General features: G+C 42.3%; 1 protein-coding gene across 3 annotated transcripts in view; it reads right to left on the minus strand.

Annotated features, from left to right (window-relative positions):
• Nucleotides 1-22098, minus strand: part of SUPT20H (SPT20 homolog, SAGA complex component) — a 102745-nt gene that overhangs the window by 25364 nt on the left and 55283 nt on the right. For all 3 annotated transcript variants that reach the window (XM_056561940.1, XM_056561942.1, XM_056561941.1), the window contains 7 exons: nucleotides 18982-19139; nucleotides 14051-14083; nucleotides 10802-10919; nucleotides 10040-10145; nucleotides 5956-6111; nucleotides 4407-4713; nucleotides 172-338 (listed from right to left, as the gene is read on the minus strand). In XM_056561940.1, the coding sequence (XP_056417915.1) occupies nucleotides 172-338; nucleotides 4407-4713; nucleotides 5956-6111; nucleotides 10040-10145; nucleotides 10802-10919; nucleotides 14051-14083; nucleotides 18982-19139 (1045 nt within the window). The remainder of the gene's footprint in view (nucleotides 1-171; nucleotides 339-4406; nucleotides 4714-5955; nucleotides 6112-10039; nucleotides 10146-10801; nucleotides 10920-14050; nucleotides 14084-18981; nucleotides 19140-22098) is intronic.

The following is a 22098-nucleotide window of genomic DNA, read 5'->3' on the forward strand; positions in this document are numbered from 1 at the left end:
AAATTAGGGGCCTCGGCTTATATTCGGGTTGGCTTATACTCGAGTATATACGGTAAAAATAAAAAAAATAGAAATATAGTCACACAGTTTTGTTTATGAAGAAAGCTCATGTTAAAGTTATTTTCTATGCACAAAAATATCACCAAAACCTCCACCAACCGTAATACTAACCTGCCTGAGAGGCAGACTGCATGGCAGCCGGTAATGTGCCTGGCATTGTACCTGGCACCAGGCCTCCTGATGGTAAAATGCCACTCAGATTTATCCCTGCTGGGGTTATGGCACCAGTACTACACCCCAGCATGGTATTTGAGCCACTCATCAATGCCTGTGGGCCGCTGTGGAACAGGAAAGAAAGTGAATTAATGGCTGCAGAATTCCAGATTTAGCAGTGTTCGTATCGGTGAAGTTGCTAGTCTAAAACTTTTTTTTTTATCCTTTAATCCTTACATTGTCGTAATACATAATGTAATCTAAATAGCAAACAAAATTGAATACCATCCATAAAAGGGAGTAAGTAGGTTAAAATATAAACCATAAACCTTTCTACAACTAAAATGCCTTGTTGTTTAGTGTGTGTGTGTGTGTGTGTGTGTGTATATTTTTTGCTTTTCTTTCACAGAATGTTATTTTTTTACATAACTCAAAGCTACAGAGATATAAAAGCACAAACAGCAGTTGCAGGAAAAATAATGAAAAAAAACAAAATAAAGATGGTGGTCAGTGCGTAACTTCCGATTATGAATTACATTCAGTCATCCACTGAAAGCTACAGAAAATAGTTTTAAGTTATGTTTTTTGGAGTCCAGCACAAAAAGAGGAAGGGGAGATTTAGCAAAAGCTGTGTAGAGAAAAAGTTGGCCAGTTAGCCATAGCAACCAATCAGATTCTGATTCTGATTGGTTGCTATGGGCAATTGGTCAACTTTTATATTGGCACATAAATCTTCCCCAATATGTTCGGTAAAACGATCCAACCTGGTCGGTCCATTAGATACAATGGTGGAAATTCATTAAAACTTGTGCGGAGGAAAAGCTGACCAGTTACCCATAGCAACCAGATTGCTTCTTTCATTTTTGAAAAAGCCTCTCACAAAAGAAGCGATCTGATTGGTTAATATGGGCAACTATTCAACTTTTCATCAGCACAGGTTTTGATAAATCTCCCCCTATATCCCACACAGATTCCAACAGAAACAAATATATGTGATTTCATAGGAAAGAAAAATATGGGGGGAGATTTATCAAAACCTGTGCCAAGGAAAAGTTGCCCAGCTGCCCATAGCAACCAATCAGATTGCTTCTTTCATTTTTAACAAGGCCTCTGCAAAATGAAAGAAGCGATCTGATTGGTTGCTATGGGCAACTGGGCAACTTTTCCTCTGGACAGGTTTTGATAAATCTCCCCCATGGTGTACATAGAAAAAAAAAGGTCTGTAGTTTTTTTAAGAATTTTAATAAGCTTTACTTTTAAATCTTATTGGATAAACATGTACGGCTATGGTTGAGAAGATTGTGTTTTTTTCCTAAAGCGCAATTTATCAGTAAAAAAAAAAATGTAAGCAGTCAGGGTGTGAGTGTTCCGGCCCTGACTGATGCCCATAACAAGCGGGAAGAAAAGTGCTCGTCTTCACTCCAAGTTCATGGGGCCATCCAGACAAATATTAGAAGTCAGTTCAGGTCACATGACAGAGCCAGAGAATGCACAAAGTGCGCATTTCTCAGCTCGTCCTGATGATCAGTAAGGGTGTGAACACTCGATCTGAACTTTTAATACACCTCTATGACATATCAAACGATTAGTTTTTTTTTTTTATGCCAATGCCTATTTAAATATATTTATGCTACTTTTACTACGGATTTCTAAATACAAAAGAAAATAATTTATGCTACTTAATTTTGGTTTTGTTTCCTAGCTTTATACAATGGCGTATCAGTAGGATGTGCAATTATTTTATGATCAGTGTCCTCTAGGATCCCCACCAATCATACAATCAGGGATTGATCAGGTTAGGGATTCTACAGGACCAACCCCACTGACCATAAGTAATTGCATATCCTTGTGAAATGCCATTAGATTAGGAAAAATGTATAGACCTATAAAGCATCCAAGAAAGGAAGCAAAAGTTGTGTGATGTAAAGTGCATAGTAAAGAGGAAGATGAGAGCAGACGGAAGAGATCCATGACGAGAGAGGTCAATCCAGGCGAACACTATCAAGGTGAAAGCAAACATATAAGTGCAGAGGATATAAATGAAATGCAAGGATAAAGGAAACACTATCAGGTAGAAGGAATGTTTGTTTTATTACCACAGGAAAGCAGTAAAAGACCTAAAAAAAAAATTAAGGAAATAAGACAAGAAGAGTGACTATGCCATTTTTATTGATGGAAGCAAAATGCTGCAGAATAAACAATGTCAAAATAAAGTGAAAGATTAAAGGGGTACTCTGCCCCTAGACATCATATCCCCTATCCAAAAGGATAGGGGATACAATGTCTGATCGACGGGTCCTGCCGCATGGGACCCCCGCGATCTCTACTGCAGAACCCCTGTACCTCAGCTGCACGGAGCGCAGTTCACTCCATGGCTGATGAAGTGCAATACAGGGGACGGAGTACGGAGTATCATGAAGTCACAGCCCCGCCTCCTCAATGCAAGTCTATGTGAGGGGGTGTGACGGCACACATCAATAGGCCTTCCTGAAAAAAAAAAAAACACAGGCAGCCTTGTATCTGCTCTCCTCTGTTTCTCCAGCATGTGTGAGTTGCCCTCCAAAATTCCTCTCCCCTCTACTACCTGAGTTGCTATTTAACCCCTACTCCTTCCTGCTGTTATTCATAAGAGAGCAAAAAGACTATCTGATAGACTACTCTCTCTGAGAAGCAACTAAATGGTAGAAAAAGGCAATTCAAAAAGCACCATCCCTATTAAAAAGACAATGCAGTCCACATGGAATTCCACCAAAAGAATAAACATGTTCAGGATTCATATGGACGAAACGTAGTGTGAATGCAGCCTTACCCTTAATCAGATTATCGTACACTGGGTTGCACCTATTAAAAGAATATGAATAGTTTGAGTCTCTCTGAGAGAAATGGGTTATTTCCCATCATGTATGTTTAGTACAGGTTGAGAAACTCTGATGTAGATGACTACTCCTGATGTGTTACTGTGGAATCAATACACTTCAAGCAGTAGAGAGATTCACTCCCCGGCTGGCCACGATCTCCATCCTGCTGAACTGGACCAGATCCATAGACTTATAATGGAGCTGTCTAGGGCAGCTGTACAGAGATTGCGGAAAGCGTGAAGAGAAGCTCCCAACCATCTGCTTCTCCTGGCAATATCTAGAGAAAGATCGGGGTCTTTCTTTTTTTTTAATCCAAATTTTTTTTTATTAATTTTTTTTTTTTAATAAAACATACATCATACTAAAACAAAGAAAAGCATAAACCCATCCCACCCACACAACCCCCCCCACCCCACCCCAGTGTCCCTCCTTCACAGCAAATTAAACAAAAAAAAAATCATCACGTTAGAAACTATACAGTACATTATAGTAGATCATCTCTCAGACGAAGGGCGGAAACATGTCAGCATAACTAATCAAATATAAGGCAGGAGCATCACATGAGATGAAAGTACAACACTCAAATCAGTACGGGAGAGGAGGCGGCAACTGAGGCACACGAAACCCAAACACAAAGAAACAGGGACTCTGACAGTTAACAACATATCAAGACAGATCCAAAATAGGGGCACAGACAAGATGAGAGCATTTAAGGAACAAAACACAGACACAAATCAAGGGTTAGACCCCCCCCCCCAGAATTACCTCCATTGGAATCCTCCGCAAATAGGTGGAGGGCAAACCAGGGGTATCTATCCACAGGCCCCATATGGACTCAAATTTGCGCATGGCTTTTCTCTTAAGATATACCCCTTTTTCCAGTCTAATAATATGATTTAATTTTCTTATCAGTTCAGAAATAGTAGGCAGCAAAACCCCAGGGCAAATGGGGGTCTTTCTGACGTGTTCAAAGTTTTTCTAAATGAGTACTCTTAAGTACGCCTTAAAGGGGTACTCCGCCCCTATACTTCTTATCCCCTATCCAAAAGATAGGGGATAAGATATCTGATCGCGAGTGGTCCGGCTGCTGGGACCCCCGTGATCTATGTGCAGCACCCGGCGTTCGTTTAGAACACCGGGGCAGCAGCGTACCCCTTTAAGCAAAGAGAAACCTGACCATCTTCCTTTTGGCTCTCTAGTTCTACATCTACGATGCTATTGGTTAACTGCATCTAGCTGTAAAGCATAAATAAATAAAAAAATAAAATAAAAAGGTGGATTTATCATTTATCATGCCAAAACAAAATCTTAAGTACAGAAGTACGAATAACTTACCATCCAACTACATTGATGATATTAAGTCCTCCGGGGTTTGTCATTACTTGGGTGGAGGCTGTCCCAGTTGTTATAGATGTTACCATGGTGGACAGTGGAATGGTCATTACAGGTAACCCCTGACTCAGAGACATTTGCTGTTGAGCAAACGGTGCTATCAAAGTAGGCTGTGTATTAAAACTTGAGTCTTGGGGTGTGGGGGTTACAGAAGGAGTGAGAGAAGCGGAGGTCGAAACATCGGGTGGGTGCGGTGTCGATGAAGGGGTGTTGGTTGGTGTAGGAGTAGATGGTTTAGGAGTTCCAGATCCTGCTCATTGAGAAAAATAAAAAAAGCACTAGTACAAAAACACAATCGTTAAAAAATTGAGAAAGAAAAGGAATAAAACAAAAGACGTTCTACAGCGTTCTGCAATTATGGTGAAAATACCGAATATCCTAAGATGTTCTGAAATATTTACTGTGTTTTTTTTTTTTAAGTTGTGTTTTTTTTTTTTTTTCCGTTTGTTTGTTTTTGTAATGTTGGTGACACCATAGAATTTTTCTGAACAAAAAGACAGAAAGAAAACACCCTGTTAACATGTTGTAAATGCTTCAAACCCATTTAATGGCAAAACAAATCATAGGAATATAATGGTTTGTTAGTAATAGCCACTGACTGGCAGGTGAAGCAAACATTTTCAGTTTCCAAAACAATTCATTATTATTTTTTTTTCTTTTTCAAATGTGACATTATTTTTCAAAATTCCAAAATCATTTTCACACAATGCATGCAACTTCAAAACTTCATAGATACAACCATTAAATCACGTCAATCCTGTTGCAGTGAAAAGCCAGTCTTGCCTGAAACACACAGCATTACAAGCTGTTGGCTGACTTCAATGCAACCAAAATATTTAAAAAAAAATTTAATAAAAAATGTAAAATCGCAATGACTTTTGGTCATTTTTTTTGCACATAATCGGCAGCTTTCATGCACTCGTATAATACTTTTGAGGCTATTGAAAATTATATATTAAAACATTTTTTTTTAAGTTTTAGCATTCAAAAAGTCCTCATGAAGGTTGCTGCTCTACCTAAGTTACACATATATAAAAACAGCAAAGCTGGAAAAGCTTATTTCGAGATCTCTTTAAAAACAGCAGCATCTCAATATCAAATCATCATACAAAAGGAGAAATGTCACGCTTCCTTTTGTCATGTATACCTGGTTTGCATTGCATTTTCTTTTTTTCTTTTCTTTTTAAAGCATGAAAACACAAGTCATACTGGCATCATACTGTTATAAATACGCACACACAAAGGTTGCATACAGAAAAAGGAAAAAAAAATGTTGATATAAAACATAAGGACAATTACATTGAAACACAAATACATACACAGTGAACAGGAACACATTGCTATAAAGTCTACAAGGCATATACAAGCATTGGAGCACACACAAGCACACATGTTGGCGTCACCAATCCATTAGAAAGAAGAGTCTACATCTTGAGGACTTCTACACCAAAGGCCTATGGAGATTTAATGGAGAATTTAGGTCGTGACTCACTTTGTGAAGAGCCTGCGGGTGACACTGCGGCAGGGGAGAGCATGCCGACTTGGTTAAGGTCCACGGACTGTTTACGGGAGATGCTGGGAGGTTTAGATGGCGGTGGAGTTGTGGATTTGAGGTGGCCACTTGACTGCTGGGAACTAAAAATATTACCTGAAAATATTTAAGAACATTATATGAGCAGCGGTCCTAGAATCTACAATGATAAGCCTAGAACTAAACACACGTGTGTTATCTAAAGAGACGTAGTCCGAGCTGAGCAAAGTCAAGCGACTGTAAAGCCTAGCTGCTATCCCACAGAACGGACAGCCATAGGGAGAGGTGCGATTTCCTGACTGCTGCAACACATTCGGTTCATAAGGCTGGTTCTAATAGTTTTCACATTCAAATGATGAGCGGTATGAGGACACGTCCACATTATGGAAAAGCAAGGCTATCATAGTGATGTCACCAGAGACCCATGACTGGCTGACCCCCTTGTCATCCCATCCCCATGGACAAATGTTGGGGGATTTGAACAATGGCAGCACGGGAATAGTCAGAAATCATGGTACAAGCTAAATATATTGACACGTCAGACATTTTTGGCTCAGTTTTTTGTAAATACAAGAAAAACCTACTTAATGGGTCACTGACATTCTACAAAAAAATCACATATCAGAACTTGTATTCAGTGGAGGACTTTGCACGTAAACCTTCACCAGTGTATATAACAGAAGAGCTGCAGCACTCCCGATGGCATGTTTCATATACTCAAGACCATATTCCAATATCAACAGGCCATGCCAAGGACTCTGGGCAAGAAACAGGCTGTTCCGATTTCTCAGATGGAGTAATTATCTATCTGGTAAAAGTACACCGCTGATGCATGCTATATATATATATTATACCTAGACTCTAGGAATTTATGAAGAACCTATATATTTGCTCCCGGTGACAGCACCAGCTCCCGGTGCCGGCTCCAGTCTTCGGAACAGTTTTTTCCAAACGCTGAGCAGCGGAGTACCCCTTTAAGGGGGTTAATGGGAACCGGTCATCACTTTTTATGCAGTCTGGTACACGGGTCATCGGGGTGGACCACTATGGCTTTTCCCGTTCCACCTGCCCGATTGGTAAATCTCTCCCTGTACCCAAACGGGAAGAAAACTACCAATAAAGGATAGTAGGGTGGAAAGTAACCACTGTGGACAGCCCTGATGGTTCAGGCATCATGAAAGTGAGGACAGGTTACCTTTGAGCTGGCCATACACCTATTTGTAGGGCAAAATTGAAATTTCACAAGTGACCGAAAAACTGCAATTTTGGACTTTGGTCATTTCTTTAACCTTTATGCCATTCACTATGAATTTTCATGCACATTATATTTAAATAGTTCGTACATTTCCACACATGGCGATACCACATAATTTTCCTTTACATTATTTTTTTGGGGAAAATGGGGTTGATTTAAACCTTTATTATGGAAGGAGCTTTATTAACATTAACAAGAAAATAAAAAAACTTCACAACAACATGTTCCCGTACCTGGCTCTAATCAGTACAATAAAAAATAAAAAAAAAATAAATAAATAAAAATCCCTTTAAAGTAGTACTCCGGGAGAGTGAACTTATCAGACACTTATCTCCCTAGCCTGTGGATGGGGAAAAAAGTGTCTGATCGTGGGGGGTCCAAGCGCTAGATCCCTCCATGATCTCTTGTTTGGGGCTTGTCCTACTTACCTGTCCTCGTTGAGCTGCGGTCCTCACCTTCCTGGACGTGGCAGCCCTTTCAGCCAATTACTAGCTACGATGGGGCATGGCTGCGGCTGGTCATTGGCTGAGCGGGCAGCCACTTTCCCACATCCAAGAAGATGGGGGCCAGAGTGCGACACAGGCAGGTATGCAGGATGGGCCCTGTACAGGAGATCTGGGGGGCCCCAGCAGTCAGTGTCTGACTGAATACCTAGAGTACCCTGTTTAAAGGGGTACTCCAGTGGAATTTTTTTTTTAATCAACTGGTGCCAGAAAGTTAAACAGATTTGTAAATTACTTCTATTAAAAAATCTTAATCTTTCCGGTACTTATTAGCTGCTGAATACTACAGAGGAATTTCTTTTCTTTTTGAAACACAGTGCTCTCTGCTGACATCTCTGTCCATTTTAAGAACTGTCCAGAGTAGGAGAAAATCCCCATAGAAAACATATGCCACTCTGGACAGTTCCTAAAATGGACAGAGATGCCAGCAGAGAGCACTGTGGTCATGATGTCAGCAGAGGGCACTGATGTTCCAAAAAGAAAATAATTTCCTCTGTAGTATTCAGCAGCTAATAAGTACTGGAAGGATTAAGATTTTTTAACAGAAGTAATTTACAAAATCGGTTTAACTTTCTGGCACCAGTTGATAAAAAAATAAATAAAAAGTTTTCCACTGGAGTAACCCTTTAAATATGCATACCTGACTTTTCAGACAGCAGAATTGCTGCAGCTTTAATCTGCAGGTAAATGCTACAACAGTACTGGGCATGTAGGAGTTGAAAAATTCCACAGCATATGGAAAATATGTTTTTTAAACACACAGACAATAACCAGTTGTCAACTTTAGTTTATTTTTTACCCCAAACCTTTTTCTTTCAATGTGGTAAAGCTGCAGAAAATCACCTCAGAAAACCAGCCAAATAAATCCTGTTATTTTGGTGTAAGATTTGTTGTGGATATTCTTCTGTATATTCCATTATCATTTTTTTTTATCTGCTCCTACAAATAACACTGCAGATCTACACTTTATGCACAACAATGTCCATAACAATAAACTCTATTTCAATTATCTAGCAGATTTTACCGTTGAAGCGGAGCATTTAATTCAATTTCTGCAGCCTATGTATGAGATCTGTATTTGGAATAGGACTCCAACCTGCTGCTCTCTAAGTTCTGCAGCCTTACTACACCAATGGCATGCTGGGAGTTTACTTTTTGCTATAGGTTAGAAAGCCATAGCTTGGAGACTACTGCCTAATGCAGTGTTTTCCAAAGATTGTGTCTCCAGCTATTGCAAAACTACAACATATTAAAGGGGTATTCCAGGAAAAAAACTTATATAATATATATATATATATTTATAAAAAAAGATCAGGGCAGCACTCCAATAACGTGAAAAAAGGTGAATTTATTCCATCAAAACAATGTGCAAAACAGCAGCGACGTTTCGATCCTCTCCAAGATCTTTTTCAAGCTCAAAAGCTCCAAAAAAGAAATGCATTTCCTCTGATGTCATGACCACAGTGCTCTCTGCTGACCTCTGCTGTCCATTTTAGGAACTGTCCAGAGCAGCATATGTTTGCTATGGGGATTTTCTCCTGTTCTGGACAGTTCCTAAAATGGACAGCAGAGGTCAGCAGAGAGTACTGTGCTCATGACATCAGAGGAAATGCATTTCTCTTTTGGATTTCTCTTTAGTATACAGCCCCTAAAAAGTATTGGAAGGATTAAGATTTTTTAATAGAAGTGATTTACAAATCTGTTTAACTTTCTGGCACCAGTTGATTTAAAAAAAAAAAAAAAAAAAAAAGTTTTCCATGGGAGTACCCCGCTGGTCAGTGTTTGGAACAAACGGTTCCGAACGCTGGAGCCAGGAGTTTGTGACGTCATAGCCCCGGCCCCTCATGACGTCACGCAGGGCGTGACGTCATGAGGGGGTGGGGCTATGACATCACAAGTGCACAAGGGGGCGGGGCTATGACATCACAAGTGCACTTTTAGATAAAGGCTAGCTAAACAATAGAGATAAGCGAACTTACAGTAAATTCGATTCGTCACGAACTTCTCAGCTCGGCGGTTGCTGACTTTTCCTGCATAAATTAGTTCAGCTTTCCGGTGCTCAGGTGGGCTGGAAAAGGTGGATACAGTCCTAGGAAAGAGTCTCCTAGGACTGTATCCACCTTTTCCAGCCTACGGGAGCACCGGAAAGCTGAACTAATTTATACAGGAAAAGTCAGCAACCGCCGAGCCGAGAAGTTTGTGACGAATCGAATTTACTGTAAGTTCGCTCATCTCTACTAAACAACATGCCAATATATTCTATCCTAGCGTCAGAAAAGATTATTACCAGAAGAGCTGCTCCCAGAGTTGGAAGGAAGTTTGATGGGCGATGGTCTGTGCTTCATCCCTTTCCCCAACATGGATGACTGGATCGAGCCTGTGATGCCATCCGACTAAAAAACAAACAAAGATGGGCATTAAACTGGGGACTTTTGCAATGGGCCCTTAACAATGGCCTCAACATACAATGGTCTTCTTTGGACAATTGTAACTTGAAACCATATTCAACATACAATGCTATGGACAGTCCAGATCTGCAAAACTTGTCAATGGCTTAAAAAACTGACCAATCCGAATGGGCATTTCAACGATAAAACCCCTGGACTGAAGTGTATGCACTGACTGGTGTCTGGTAGCGCCCCCTACAGTACAGGGAGGTATTACATGTTCTGTACTACTCTTTACCTGGGCCAGGGTTAGCTGCTCCTTTGGACACCAGGTGAGGGTGGCTCCATTTTACATCTTTTAGAACATTGTGTGTACTCTACAGGACCCCGAAGAAGCTCCTGTCCTCTACATAGACAGTGATTTACAGCCATTTTTTACTTTTATATGTAAGTACTTGCTTTATCTGAATTAGTGTTTTACTCTTTTTTTTTTTAAATCCTCACTTTTTCCTATTTTTGGATGACAGAGTTATGGTCTCAACATACAATTGTTTCAACATACAATGGTCGTCCTGGAACAAATTAATATTGTAACTTAAGGGACCACTGTACATTTATGAAGGGCATGTATAGCGACTGATCACAATAGAAACTTGTCATACCTCTATTTCCTTGCCTGGAGAGAGGGGGCTTTGGCTCGACACCCCTCCCGGATTGTAAGTCATCTTCACAAACCCCTTGGATTCACTTTTAAACAAGTCCTGGTACTGATTGACAACTCTGTTAGGGTACAAGTAAATACTTTAGCTGATGTGTATTGTACTCTTTGCTGGTATCATTAAAGGGGTACTCCGGTGAAAACCTTTTTTCTTTTAAATCAACTGGTGGCAGAAAGTTAAACATATTTGTAAATTACTTCTATTAAAAAATCTTTATCCTTCCTGTACTTATTAGCTGCTGAATACTACAGAGGAAATTCTTTTCTTTTTGGAATGCTCTCTGATGACATCACGAGCACAGTTCTCTCTGCTGACATTATTATAATAATAATAATAATAACGCTTTATTTATTGTTGTCCTTAGTGGGATTTGAACCCAAGTCCCCAGCACTGCAAGGCAGCAGTGCTAACCACTGAGCCACCATGCTGCCCTTAGCATGCTATGAATCTGCTATGCATGGTTGCTAAAATGGACAGAGATGTCAGCAGAGAGCACTGTGCTCGTGATGTCATCAGTGTTCCAAAAAGAAAGGAATTTCCTCTGTAGCATTCAGCAGCTAATAAGTACTGGAAGGATTAAGATTTTTTTATAGAAGTAATTCACAAATATGTTTTTTTCTTTTAAATCAACTGGTGGCAGAAAGTTAAAGGTTTTCACCGGAGTACCCCTTTAAAAAAAACCCTGTCATTTGAAAAAACTCAAAAAAATCAAAAATTTTGATCAGTCAGGGTCTAGGTGTTCAGACCCCCACTGCTCGTTAGAATGGGCTCAGAGAAGCCCCTCTCTTCCCTGATAATGCGGGAGATAATATAGAATCTAAGTCTGCTGCAGGAGCCTGGGAGAGGAGTATTAAAAGAGTTCTGTAGTGAGAAATAACTTATCCACTATCCAAAGGATTGCTTCTCGCTGCTTGTTGTAACCAGTGGGGATCTGAACGACCAGACTCTAACCGATCAAAACTTTTGAAAAGTCTATGTGGTATTTCAAGAGTTTTTTCAAATAGTAGGGACATTTTAAAAAGGGAACCTGCTAGCTGAATCATGGCACCCGAACCTCAGACAGCAGAAAATACTGACCGGCTCCAACTATTACATTTTACTCCAGTACACTCTGATATATATTTAAGAATCTTTTTTTTTTTAAAGAGACAACATAGGGAGTATTTCTGTGGGGTGGCTACTAGTGCTGGGCGATATGACCAAAAATAAGTATCACAGTATTTTTTTTTTTTTTTTTTACATTGAGACTTGCATTGAGGTGGCGTAGCGGAACTAAATGGGCTTTTGGAACTAAATGATCTGAACACTGGGGCAGTGGAGTACCCTTTTAAATAGATGTAACAAACAACCCTACAGCCTCCAGCTGTTGCAAAACTACAACTCCCAGCATGTTGGACTATATAGTAGTGTATAGTATAGGTCAGTGTTTCCCAAGTAGGGGTGCCTCCAGCTGTTGCAAAACTACTACTCCCAGCATGCCCGGACAGCCGTTGGCTGTCCGGGCATGCTGGGAGTTGTAGTTTTGCAACAGCTGGAGGGCCTCAACAGCTGGAGGGCCTACTGTAGGTATAGTATATTATACAGAGCCCTGTCCATCCCAGAACCCTGACTCACCTTCCCAGTTGCTGCAGGGACCGTCCGGGGAGGGTGGTCTGGGCCATCCATCCTTCCTGTAGTGTCCGGCGGCATTCCGGGTGGAGGGTGAACCGGTCCGGGCTGTCCTTCTCCGGGGGTCCTCTTCTCCACTCCGGGCAGGCTCCGGCCTAGTAACGCTGCATAGACGCCGCTGCGAAGTGACGTCCGTGCGCAGCGACGCACCTGACGTCACGGCGTAGCGGCGTCTATGCAGCTTACTAGGCCGGAGCCTGCCCGGAGTGGAGAAGAAGACCCCCGGAGAAGGACAGCCCGGACCGGTTCACCCTCCACCCGGAATGCCGCCGGACACTACAGGAAGGATGGATGGCTCGGACCACCCCCATTACGGGTAAGTTTAATTTTTTTTTATTGACTCGGAGGGTGGGGGAGGGGCCCGACCGGTATAGCGGTATGGGCAAAAATCCATACCGTGGGAGAAAAAAAAAAATGGTATCCGGTTCATACCGGTATACCGCCCAGCACTAGTGGCTACCTTTCAGCATCTCCCAGCTTGATTGACAGGTCTCTCCCTTTTTGGGTGCAGAGATAGATAGTAACATAGCTTGAAGGTTGAAAAAAAAAGTCAATCGAGTACAACCTTGAACCCTTCTCTGTTGATCCAGAGGAAGGCAACCCCCCCCCCCCCCCCCCCCATGGGGCTGATGCCAATTGCCCCATGACAGAGGAAAAATTTCTTCCCAATATGCCGATCAGAATAAATCCCTGGATCAATGTTCTATCCCCATAAAACTAGTATCCATAACCTCTTATGTTATTACTCTATAGAAAAACATCCACAGTAAAGAATCTCTAGAGGAAAGAAGGTTTCACCATCATTACAGACAGACGTAGAGGATGCCCCCTTGTCATGGTTATCAGTCTAGGTATAAAAAGATCACTAGAAAGATCTCTGTACTGTCCATTCATATATTTGTACATTGGAGAAAACACGTCTTGGGGGGGGGTCTGATCACAAACTAAATAACTCCAAGCTTCATAACCTGTCTTTGTCCTGTAATCCTCCCATACCTTTAATAATCTTTGTCGCCCTCCTCTGCACCCTCTCCAGTTTGACCATGTCCATTTAATATACAGGTGCCCAGAATTGGACCCAATACTCCATATGTGGTCTTATTCATGATTTATACAGAGGCAAAACTATATCTATGTCACGTGCCTCTATGCCTCTCCTAATACATCCCATGACTGTGTTAGCCTTGGCAGCAGCTGCTTGGCACTGACCACTAAAAGTGGAGTCTGTCAATGAAACCAAGCTGGGTAGTGAAGTTTGGGGGGGGGGGGGATTATCTTCCCAAATGACCCTTCTAGTCCCAAGCTATTTTGAAAATCATGTTTCCTCTTAAATGGTGCAGAGTTTCAGAATAAAACGTAGTTTTACTGTCCATGGTTAGGGTAGTATGTATCTGCTGACAGTTTCTCTTTAAAGATTATAAAAAAATAAAAAAATGGCCTTTATATATATTTTAAAAAAACAAGTATTGTCATTAATACTAAGGACATGACATTCCTAATACAAAGCAATGAAGAGATACCCACCTATCAATATCAATTTTAGACCCAATAAGAAATCTGGGAAGAGAGAAAACAAAAAAAAATAAAATAAAACAGCGCAGTTAATTTTTGTAAAACTAAATTGCATAAAAAGAATAAACCTATGTATTAGATGTGAACCTCCAGATATTGCAAAACTACAACTCTCAGCACACTAGGACAGCCTCTGGCTGTCCGGGTGTGCTGAGAGTTGTAGTTTTGCAACGTATGGAGGTTGTCATAGGTAGAGTAGTGGTCTCCAACCTGCGGACCTCCAGATGTTGCAAAACTACAACTCCCAGCATGCCCGGACAGCCAATGGCTGTCCGGGCAAGCTGGGAGTTGTAGTTTTGCAACATCTGGAGGTCCGCAGGTTGGAGACCACTGGTGTAGAGCGTCATAGGTTTCAAACCTGTAGTGGGAGATGGTAACATTTGCATACAGTATAAGCCCATATTGTAGTTCGTCTGGCTGCAACGCATTACACTGCTGTTGCATGCAGCTTCCATGGTCAGCCTTACTGAGGTAACAGTAACATTCTTCGCAGTTAAACCACAAGAAAACCAATTCCCTATGTCTGTGCAGAGAAAAGACTAAATCCAAACCTGGAAAGATATGGTGGCACTAATTGTAAGACGGTTAACTGTGTATTCTTTTTCTAGCTGCTATTATAGGGGTACAACAGTTCTTTAAATCTTCAGGATAAGAGATAAGTGGCTGATCAAGGGTGGACCACCCGTGACCTCCAGAATGGGGCCCATGTATTCTCTATGGTAGAAATAGAAATGACGAGAGGCCACTCACCGCATCCGTGCTCTAAAAAGGCTTCACTTTATTGTTAGTGAATTAAAAAACGCCAGCAGGACAAGATGCCTGGAGGGCGCTGCAATTACAGCAGCTGTTTCACACGGAGTCGTGCTTCATCAGACTGCATACCTTCACCTGTGTGGGGGGAGGTATAAACCTTCTATCCCACGGGACACAGGTACGTCAGCATGTATATACAAAAGAATAGCCAAAACCATTAGAAACAAAGCTCCATACACTTTTCCATGATTAAAGGGGTTCTCCGGTGCTTAGACATCTTATCCCCTATCCAAAGGATAGGGGATAAGATGCCTGATCGCGGGGGTCCCACCGCTGGGGACCCTCAGGATCCTGCACGCGGCACCCGTTTGTAATCAGTCCCCTTCACGCTCCGCCCCTAAATGCAAGCCTACGGGAGGGGGGCGTGACAGCTATCACACCCCCTCCTGTAGGCTTGCATTTAGGAGCGGAGCGTGACGTCACACGGGGGCGGAGGCGTGACGTCACACGCCGCCGGCCTTGTGGTCGTCTGTAATCGGACCCGGAACGAACACGCTCCGGGGACTGATTACAAAACGGGGTGCCGCGTGCAGGATCCCGGGGGTCCCCAGCGGCGGGACTCCCGCGATCAGGCATCTTATCCCCTATCCTTTGGATAGGGGATGAGATGTGTAAGCACCGGAGAACCCCTTTAAATGAACATGCTCAGGTCAGAACAAACATTCAGACCAAGATTTCCTAACGCACATGTATTCACTATCCACCGCGCTTCTCGTTGCAGTAATAGCTTGCGCTTCTCAATACCTTCAGTACGGAACACGCTTTCCATTCCAAACATTTTTAAACAAGTGGGATTATTTTCATGTACTTCTTGTAGATGGGAAATAATTCGGGGAGATCCCTTCTTCGTTTTTAAAGAATATATGTGTTCCCTAAAGCGGGTATTGAGAGATCTTATAGTACACCCAATGTAGAACCGTCTACATGGGCACACTATAGTGCACATACATGCGCACCACACGCAGGAACCGCACTTGTCGTTACCTACCGTGAGGGATTTAGGTAACCAATAGGATTTCTGGTCTGTCTGGGAGAATTTGCTGCGTACTACTACTGTAATTCCTATGCTACATGTTTTTCTGAAGGATATGACAGGTATTTGACTGCTGATATGTTTCAAATCGATGTCATTTTGAATGATATACAAATGTTTAAAGATTATATTTTTTATTTTATTTTATCTGCCATTGGACTAAATTTAAATGTGAACGCAAAACGCTCTGTCTGAACATTGGTGCTGGAATGTGTAGCTCTGCACCTTTTCTGAAGCAACGAAGAACGACTTTAGACAGCTTTTTCTAAGGCTGTATCTCAAATTTTGGAAGGAGAACCTCTTTCTGAGAACCTTTTATACAGATCCTCTGCTTGCTTAAAATTTTAATCTTTAAACATTGGTATATCATTCAAAATGACATCGATTTGAAACATATCAGCAGTCAAATACCTGTCATATTCTTCAGAAAAACATGAAGCATAGGAAGTACAGTAGTAGTACGCGGCAAATTCTCCCAGACAGACCAGAACTCCTATTGGTTACCTAAATCCCTCCCGGCAGGTAACAAGTACGGTTCCTGCGCATGTATGTGCATGGATAAAAAATATTTCTATAGGAGGGGTCCAAATTAAATTGAATGGTCCTGTCTGTTGTAAAACTAAATGTTTAGTGTACACTATAGTGTGCCCATGTAGATGGTTCTACATTGGGTGTACTATAAGATCTCTCAATACCCACTTTAGGGAACACATATATTCTTTAAAAACGAAGAAAAATCAAAACCGAATGACCAGGGAGTCAGGAGTTTGTCTGGCGCAGAGAGGAACCATCAGGTAGCCAAGTAAAATCAATGGATTTATTAGATGCAACGCATTTCGCTGCGCATGCGCAGCGAAACGCGTTGCATCTAATAAATCCATTGATTTTACTTGGCTGCCTGATGGTTCCTCTCTGCGCCAGACAAACTCCTGACTCCCTGGTCATTCGGTTTTGATTTTACTCTTACCCAGGAGGGCTGCAGTGGACCTTCTTCTATATCTCTTCTGCTCTTAACCTTGTTGTGTGTGGGCGCACAACCAACTTTGGTAAGCGGCTTGGGACTTACCGTCCCCTACCCCCACCTGCAAGATCTACTGATCCCGCACATGAGGCGCCTTCCTCCCTCTCTCTTAAAAACGAAGAAGGGATCTCCCCAAATTATTTCCCATCTACAAGAAGTACATGAAAATAATCCCACTTGTTTAAAAAAGTTTGGAATTGAAAGGGTGTTCCCTACTGAAGGTATTGAGAAGCGCAAGCTATTACTGCAACGAGAGGCGCGGTGGATAGTGAATACATTTGCGTTAGGAAATCTTGGTCTGAATGATTGTTCTGATTGGAGCATTTTCATTCAATCATGGAAAAGTGTATGGAGCTTTGTTTCTAATGGTTTTGGCTATTCTTTTGTATATACATTCTGACGTACCTGTGTCACGTGGGATAGAAGGTTTATACCTCCCCCCCACACAGGTGAAGGTATGCAGTCTGATGAAGCACGACTCCGTGTGAAACAGCCGCTGTAATTGCAGCGCCCTCCAGGCATCTTGTCCTGCTGGCGTTTTTTAATGCACTAAGAATAAAGTGAAGCCTTTTTGGAGCACGGATGCGGTGAGTGGCCTCTCGTCATTTCTATTTCATACATTGTTGGATGTTTCTATCACTCACTCGGAGATTGAGCACCACTGTTACTGGCCCAGGTGCATCTGTCCATTCAAGTTCTCTGATTCAAGGCACCTATATGAAGCATTGTGAGAAGGTTGTCCTGACCGCTGTGTCTACTATTGTGTTGTGTATTCTCTATGGTAGTGCTGCCGATACATGACTGCTGTACTTGTGTATTTCTGGCTCTCCCATACACAGTTTTCTTCTTTACAATTGGGCATCCCTGCTCCCTTTCACTCCATCCCTGCTACGCTCTCTTACAGGGACACAGTTTCTTCGCACATCTACCACCCGCTAAGTGTTGCAAGACTACAACCCCCAGAATGCCCTCACTGTAAGGGCACGCTGGGAATTATAGTCTTAAACAGGTAGCTGGCGGGTGGGAGAAAGGCTGGGAGATGTGCAGACAAACTGTGTCCCCTTTCCGGTGAGAGAGGGTAGTGGGAATTGGAGCTGTGTAGCTGTGTCCCACAGTAAAGAAGAAAACTGTGTACTTGTAGCCGAGGGTGTGCGTGCGTCTGAGCCAATCACAGCCCGGGTAACATTCAGCTACAGTGGCACTCTTTTCTTCCCATCACCGGCATTTCAAGTATCCCTGCCTTGTCCCCTCTTCTCCCCTTTATTGTGTGAACAAGCACATTTGCATATTAGCAACAGGGGCTCTCACTTACAAGACCACTGATCAGGGTGAGAGTCCCTTTATAGCCTTTTCCATCTAAAAAAACTAGTAAGACTGTCTTTATAATATGCTGCCCTCAAATAGCACGGAAGATGGATTCAGACTTACACCGCAAACCCATTGATTTCAATGGCTTGCAGGATGCTCAGTTCACATGGAATTTGAATTCTGGCAGAAGATTGAACATGTTCATTCTTCTGCCAGGATGTGCAAGTCAAGTCCTGTTTGTCTATGAGACATTGGTTACGTCTGTGACAAATGGCCATGGACATAAAGCACCAGCTCCAGATCAATTCTTGCCCATGCGGGGAGATTGCACATCCTAAAAAGAATTCAGCAAGGAATTGTGTTGGGTTGCCTTAATGCGAGCGTACCCTTAGGCCCCTTTCACACTACCGTTAGGCACCTGTAAAAACTCCCTTCATGAACTCACATCAGAAAGTCCCCAAAGGAGGTAGTCAGAAAGTCCCATTCATGTCAATGGGATTTTTGACCATCCTTCAGCACCAGTTATGCCCCATTATGACTAACGTCCGTTATTTTTGACGGCACAAAAGACGGTGCATGCACTAATTTAATGGTGGAATAATAGACGTTTAAATGTACACAGGTGGCATCACTACTTTGCTAGCATTTGAACATTTCTCTATTTTGGGTGGAAATCCTCTTTATGACTTTATAATGGTTGAAACTCACTGAGAATGAGGGCTGTGGAAGGAATCATCTTCATTGGATGTAGAAGTGTGCATTTTACCAAAATACAAAGGATTTCCTACATTCTGATAAATGGTTAGCTTCGCCTTCTGGAAGGGAGTACCGTTTTCACATTCGAATATATAGTCATCTTTTGTTTCCTGCAAAAGTAGGGGGGAAAAAAAAAGTAAATACAACACATATTAAACCAGTTTCAAACCAGGATGCCTTCAGCTGTTGCAAAACTACAACTCCCAGCAAGCCTGGACAGCCAAAGCCAAAGTTTTGTAACAGCTGGAAGCACCTTGGTTGGAAAACACTGCCTTAAACAGTTAGCTTAAATAAATTACCCAGGAAACCTGAAACAGCGCCAACATTGACCGTAGGTTGTGTATGGTACTGCAGCTGGACACCAGCCTAAAGCTACACTCTGGTTGTTATCGGTAGCAAGGCCAGTATAACTTTAACCCTCGTGTTCTTAGACACTCGTAGTACAGCCAATGTTTAGTACACAATAGCAAATATTAAAACTATGATAGAGACTTCTCAGGCTATCTTTGTTGCCAATAGCCAATGTTTTACCAGAACAATATGAAAAATGAAAGTGGAGGTGTGACTGGTTGCTATGGTCAACAAAGAGAATCTTACTGTAGGACAGCGCGACAAGTCTCCCCCTATCAACCCAGATGTATCCATCTTTCCAAGACAAACATGGGTCCAATTCACCGATAGCAACCAATCACAACTCAGGTTTCATTTCTGAAATTGCTCTGGTAAAATAAAAGCAAAGCTGTGAATGGCTGGGTAAACATAAATTACTCTTACCGGTAATTGTTCTTTGTTGAGCCCAAGACGGCACCCATGGAGAGACCGCCCCCTCCTCCGCGGGACAGGAAACAGGAACAACTTGCACATAAGGATGACACAGGCTGCTATTCCCCAGTTCTCAAGCAAGTATCAAGGAGTAACAACCAGAATCGCCAACAAGTAGCACATTAACTAGAATCTTATAAACTAAGGTTATTTTTTGGTTTGTTTTTTTAAACACTTTTTTTAAATATAATAACATGGTAGGGTATTAGTGGGTGCCGTTGTGGGCTCAACAAAAAACAATTACCGGTATGAGTAATTTATGTTTTCCCTATCGCCCACGACGGCACCCATGGAGAGTAGAATAGAATAGACTATTTAAGGGGGGGGGGGGGGGGGGGGGGGGAGGACTATGGCCTGGAGTACTTTACAACCGAATGAGAGATCATCTCTCATCAGATTTAATCTATAGTGCCTGTAAAAGGTATGAGGGGAACTCCAAGTGGCCACTCTGCACATTTGTTGTATGGAGGCTGAGGCCCTGAGGGGGTCTAACCCTGTCGAAGAGTAAGCAAGTTGTACAGACTGTTTTATCCACATAGCCACAGTACTCGGGGCAGCTGCTCTATCTTTGTTTGCCCCCTGGAACTGAAGAAGCAATTGAGGTGATAGCCGCCAATCCCTGCACACTTCTAAATGAAGCAAACACCTCCTAACATCCAGACAAAGACAATGGAATTCTTTCTCTATCATTTTTAGCATTATCACAGAATGAGGGTAAGGTAACAACTTGAGTCCTGTGGAAGTCAGAGACCACCTTAGGGAGGAAAGCCGGATCAGGAGACAACACCACCCTATCAACCAAAATAGAGAGATAAGGTTCATTAATGGAAAAACTAGTGATTTCTCCAACCCGTCTAGCGGACGTGACCGCCAACAGTAACACAAGATTAAGGGTAAGAACTTTTAAAGGTAATTCAGTCAATGGCTCAAATGGGGCTTTTGTAAGACTATTTAGGACAATATTTAAATCCCAGGAGGGGAACAGATGGTTTTACTACCGGAGACATCCTGACTGCTGCTTTAAGAAATCTTTTTATCCAGAGATAATCGGCTAATTGATAATCAAAGAGGGCACTAAGGGCAGATACTTGAACCTTTAAAGTGTTAGGTCTAAGATGTTTATCTAGACTTGCCTGCTGAATATCTAGGATTTTTGAGATATCAGGGGACCTAAGCACATCAATTGGGTCTTGTACAAATCTACCAAAGGCTTTCCATGTTCTTAAGTACATTTGAGATGTTACCTTCTTTCTACTTGCTAGTAGAGTAGGGATCACATGATAGTGCTGGGCAGTATACCAGTTCATACCGAATACCGAAATTTTTTTCCTGTACGATATGAATTTTGCCCCCCCCCCCTCGAATGAGTGAATTATCCGCCGCAGCGCGCTGTAACCACATCAGGAAACTAATGATATGTGACCCACGAGCGCTGTTCTGTTTTTCTTCCGCCCCCCCAATGAATTATCAGCTGCGCTGTCCCCACATCATGTCACCCGCAAGCACTCCTCTGATCATCCTCCTATGAGTTGCGGGCCGCCGGCGCTAGAATTCTGTACTGTACTACAAATAACGTTGTCCGGGCTGCAAAAATAAACAAAATAAACTTTAACATACCTTCCTACGTTCCCCCCGTTGGTTCAAATTCTACCATCACCGGCCTCACCTGCTTCCTGGGGATGGGAACGTTACAAAGCCGTCAGTCTATCACCGGCCGCAGCGATGTCCCACCTCGGCCACTGATAGGCTGAGCGCACTGTCATGTAAGGAGGCCGGCTCCACGGTATATAATGTTATCCTGCCCATTCCTTCAACCATATGGCTCTTCTGGCAGAGTTGGAACAAGCCAAGGCTCTAGCAGACAGCTTTAGGGTTTCTGTTCTCTTGGGGTACCATGTCTGATTTAATCCCCTAGCTGATCAATCCAGACCCTTAAAGATCTGGCTACTGATGTGGTAGCAATCACGGGTCTAAAAGGAGCCAGCGGCATCCTCAAATGGTAGGGCTGCTTTTATAGCCATATTAGCTACAGGTGGATCGATTTTAGGGAATTTGTCCCAATTCACAAAATCCTCTTCTTGAAAAGGATATTTTCTTTTGAAAATATCCTTTTGAAAAGCAAACTTTTCATCTGGCTTCTGCCATTCAGACTTTATGATCATGAACTGGAAAGGAAATTCTCTTATTGGGTGTAAGACCCTCAAACATGCGGTCTTGCACAGACATAGGCTCGACTTTATCCTCTAG

This window comes from Hyla sarda, chromosome 2 (assembly GCF_029499605.1).
Source record: "Hyla sarda isolate aHylSar1 chromosome 2, aHylSar1.hap1, whole genome shotgun sequence".
NCBI classification, from domain to species: Eukaryota; Metazoa; Chordata; class Amphibia; order Anura; family Hylidae; genus Hyla; species Hyla sarda.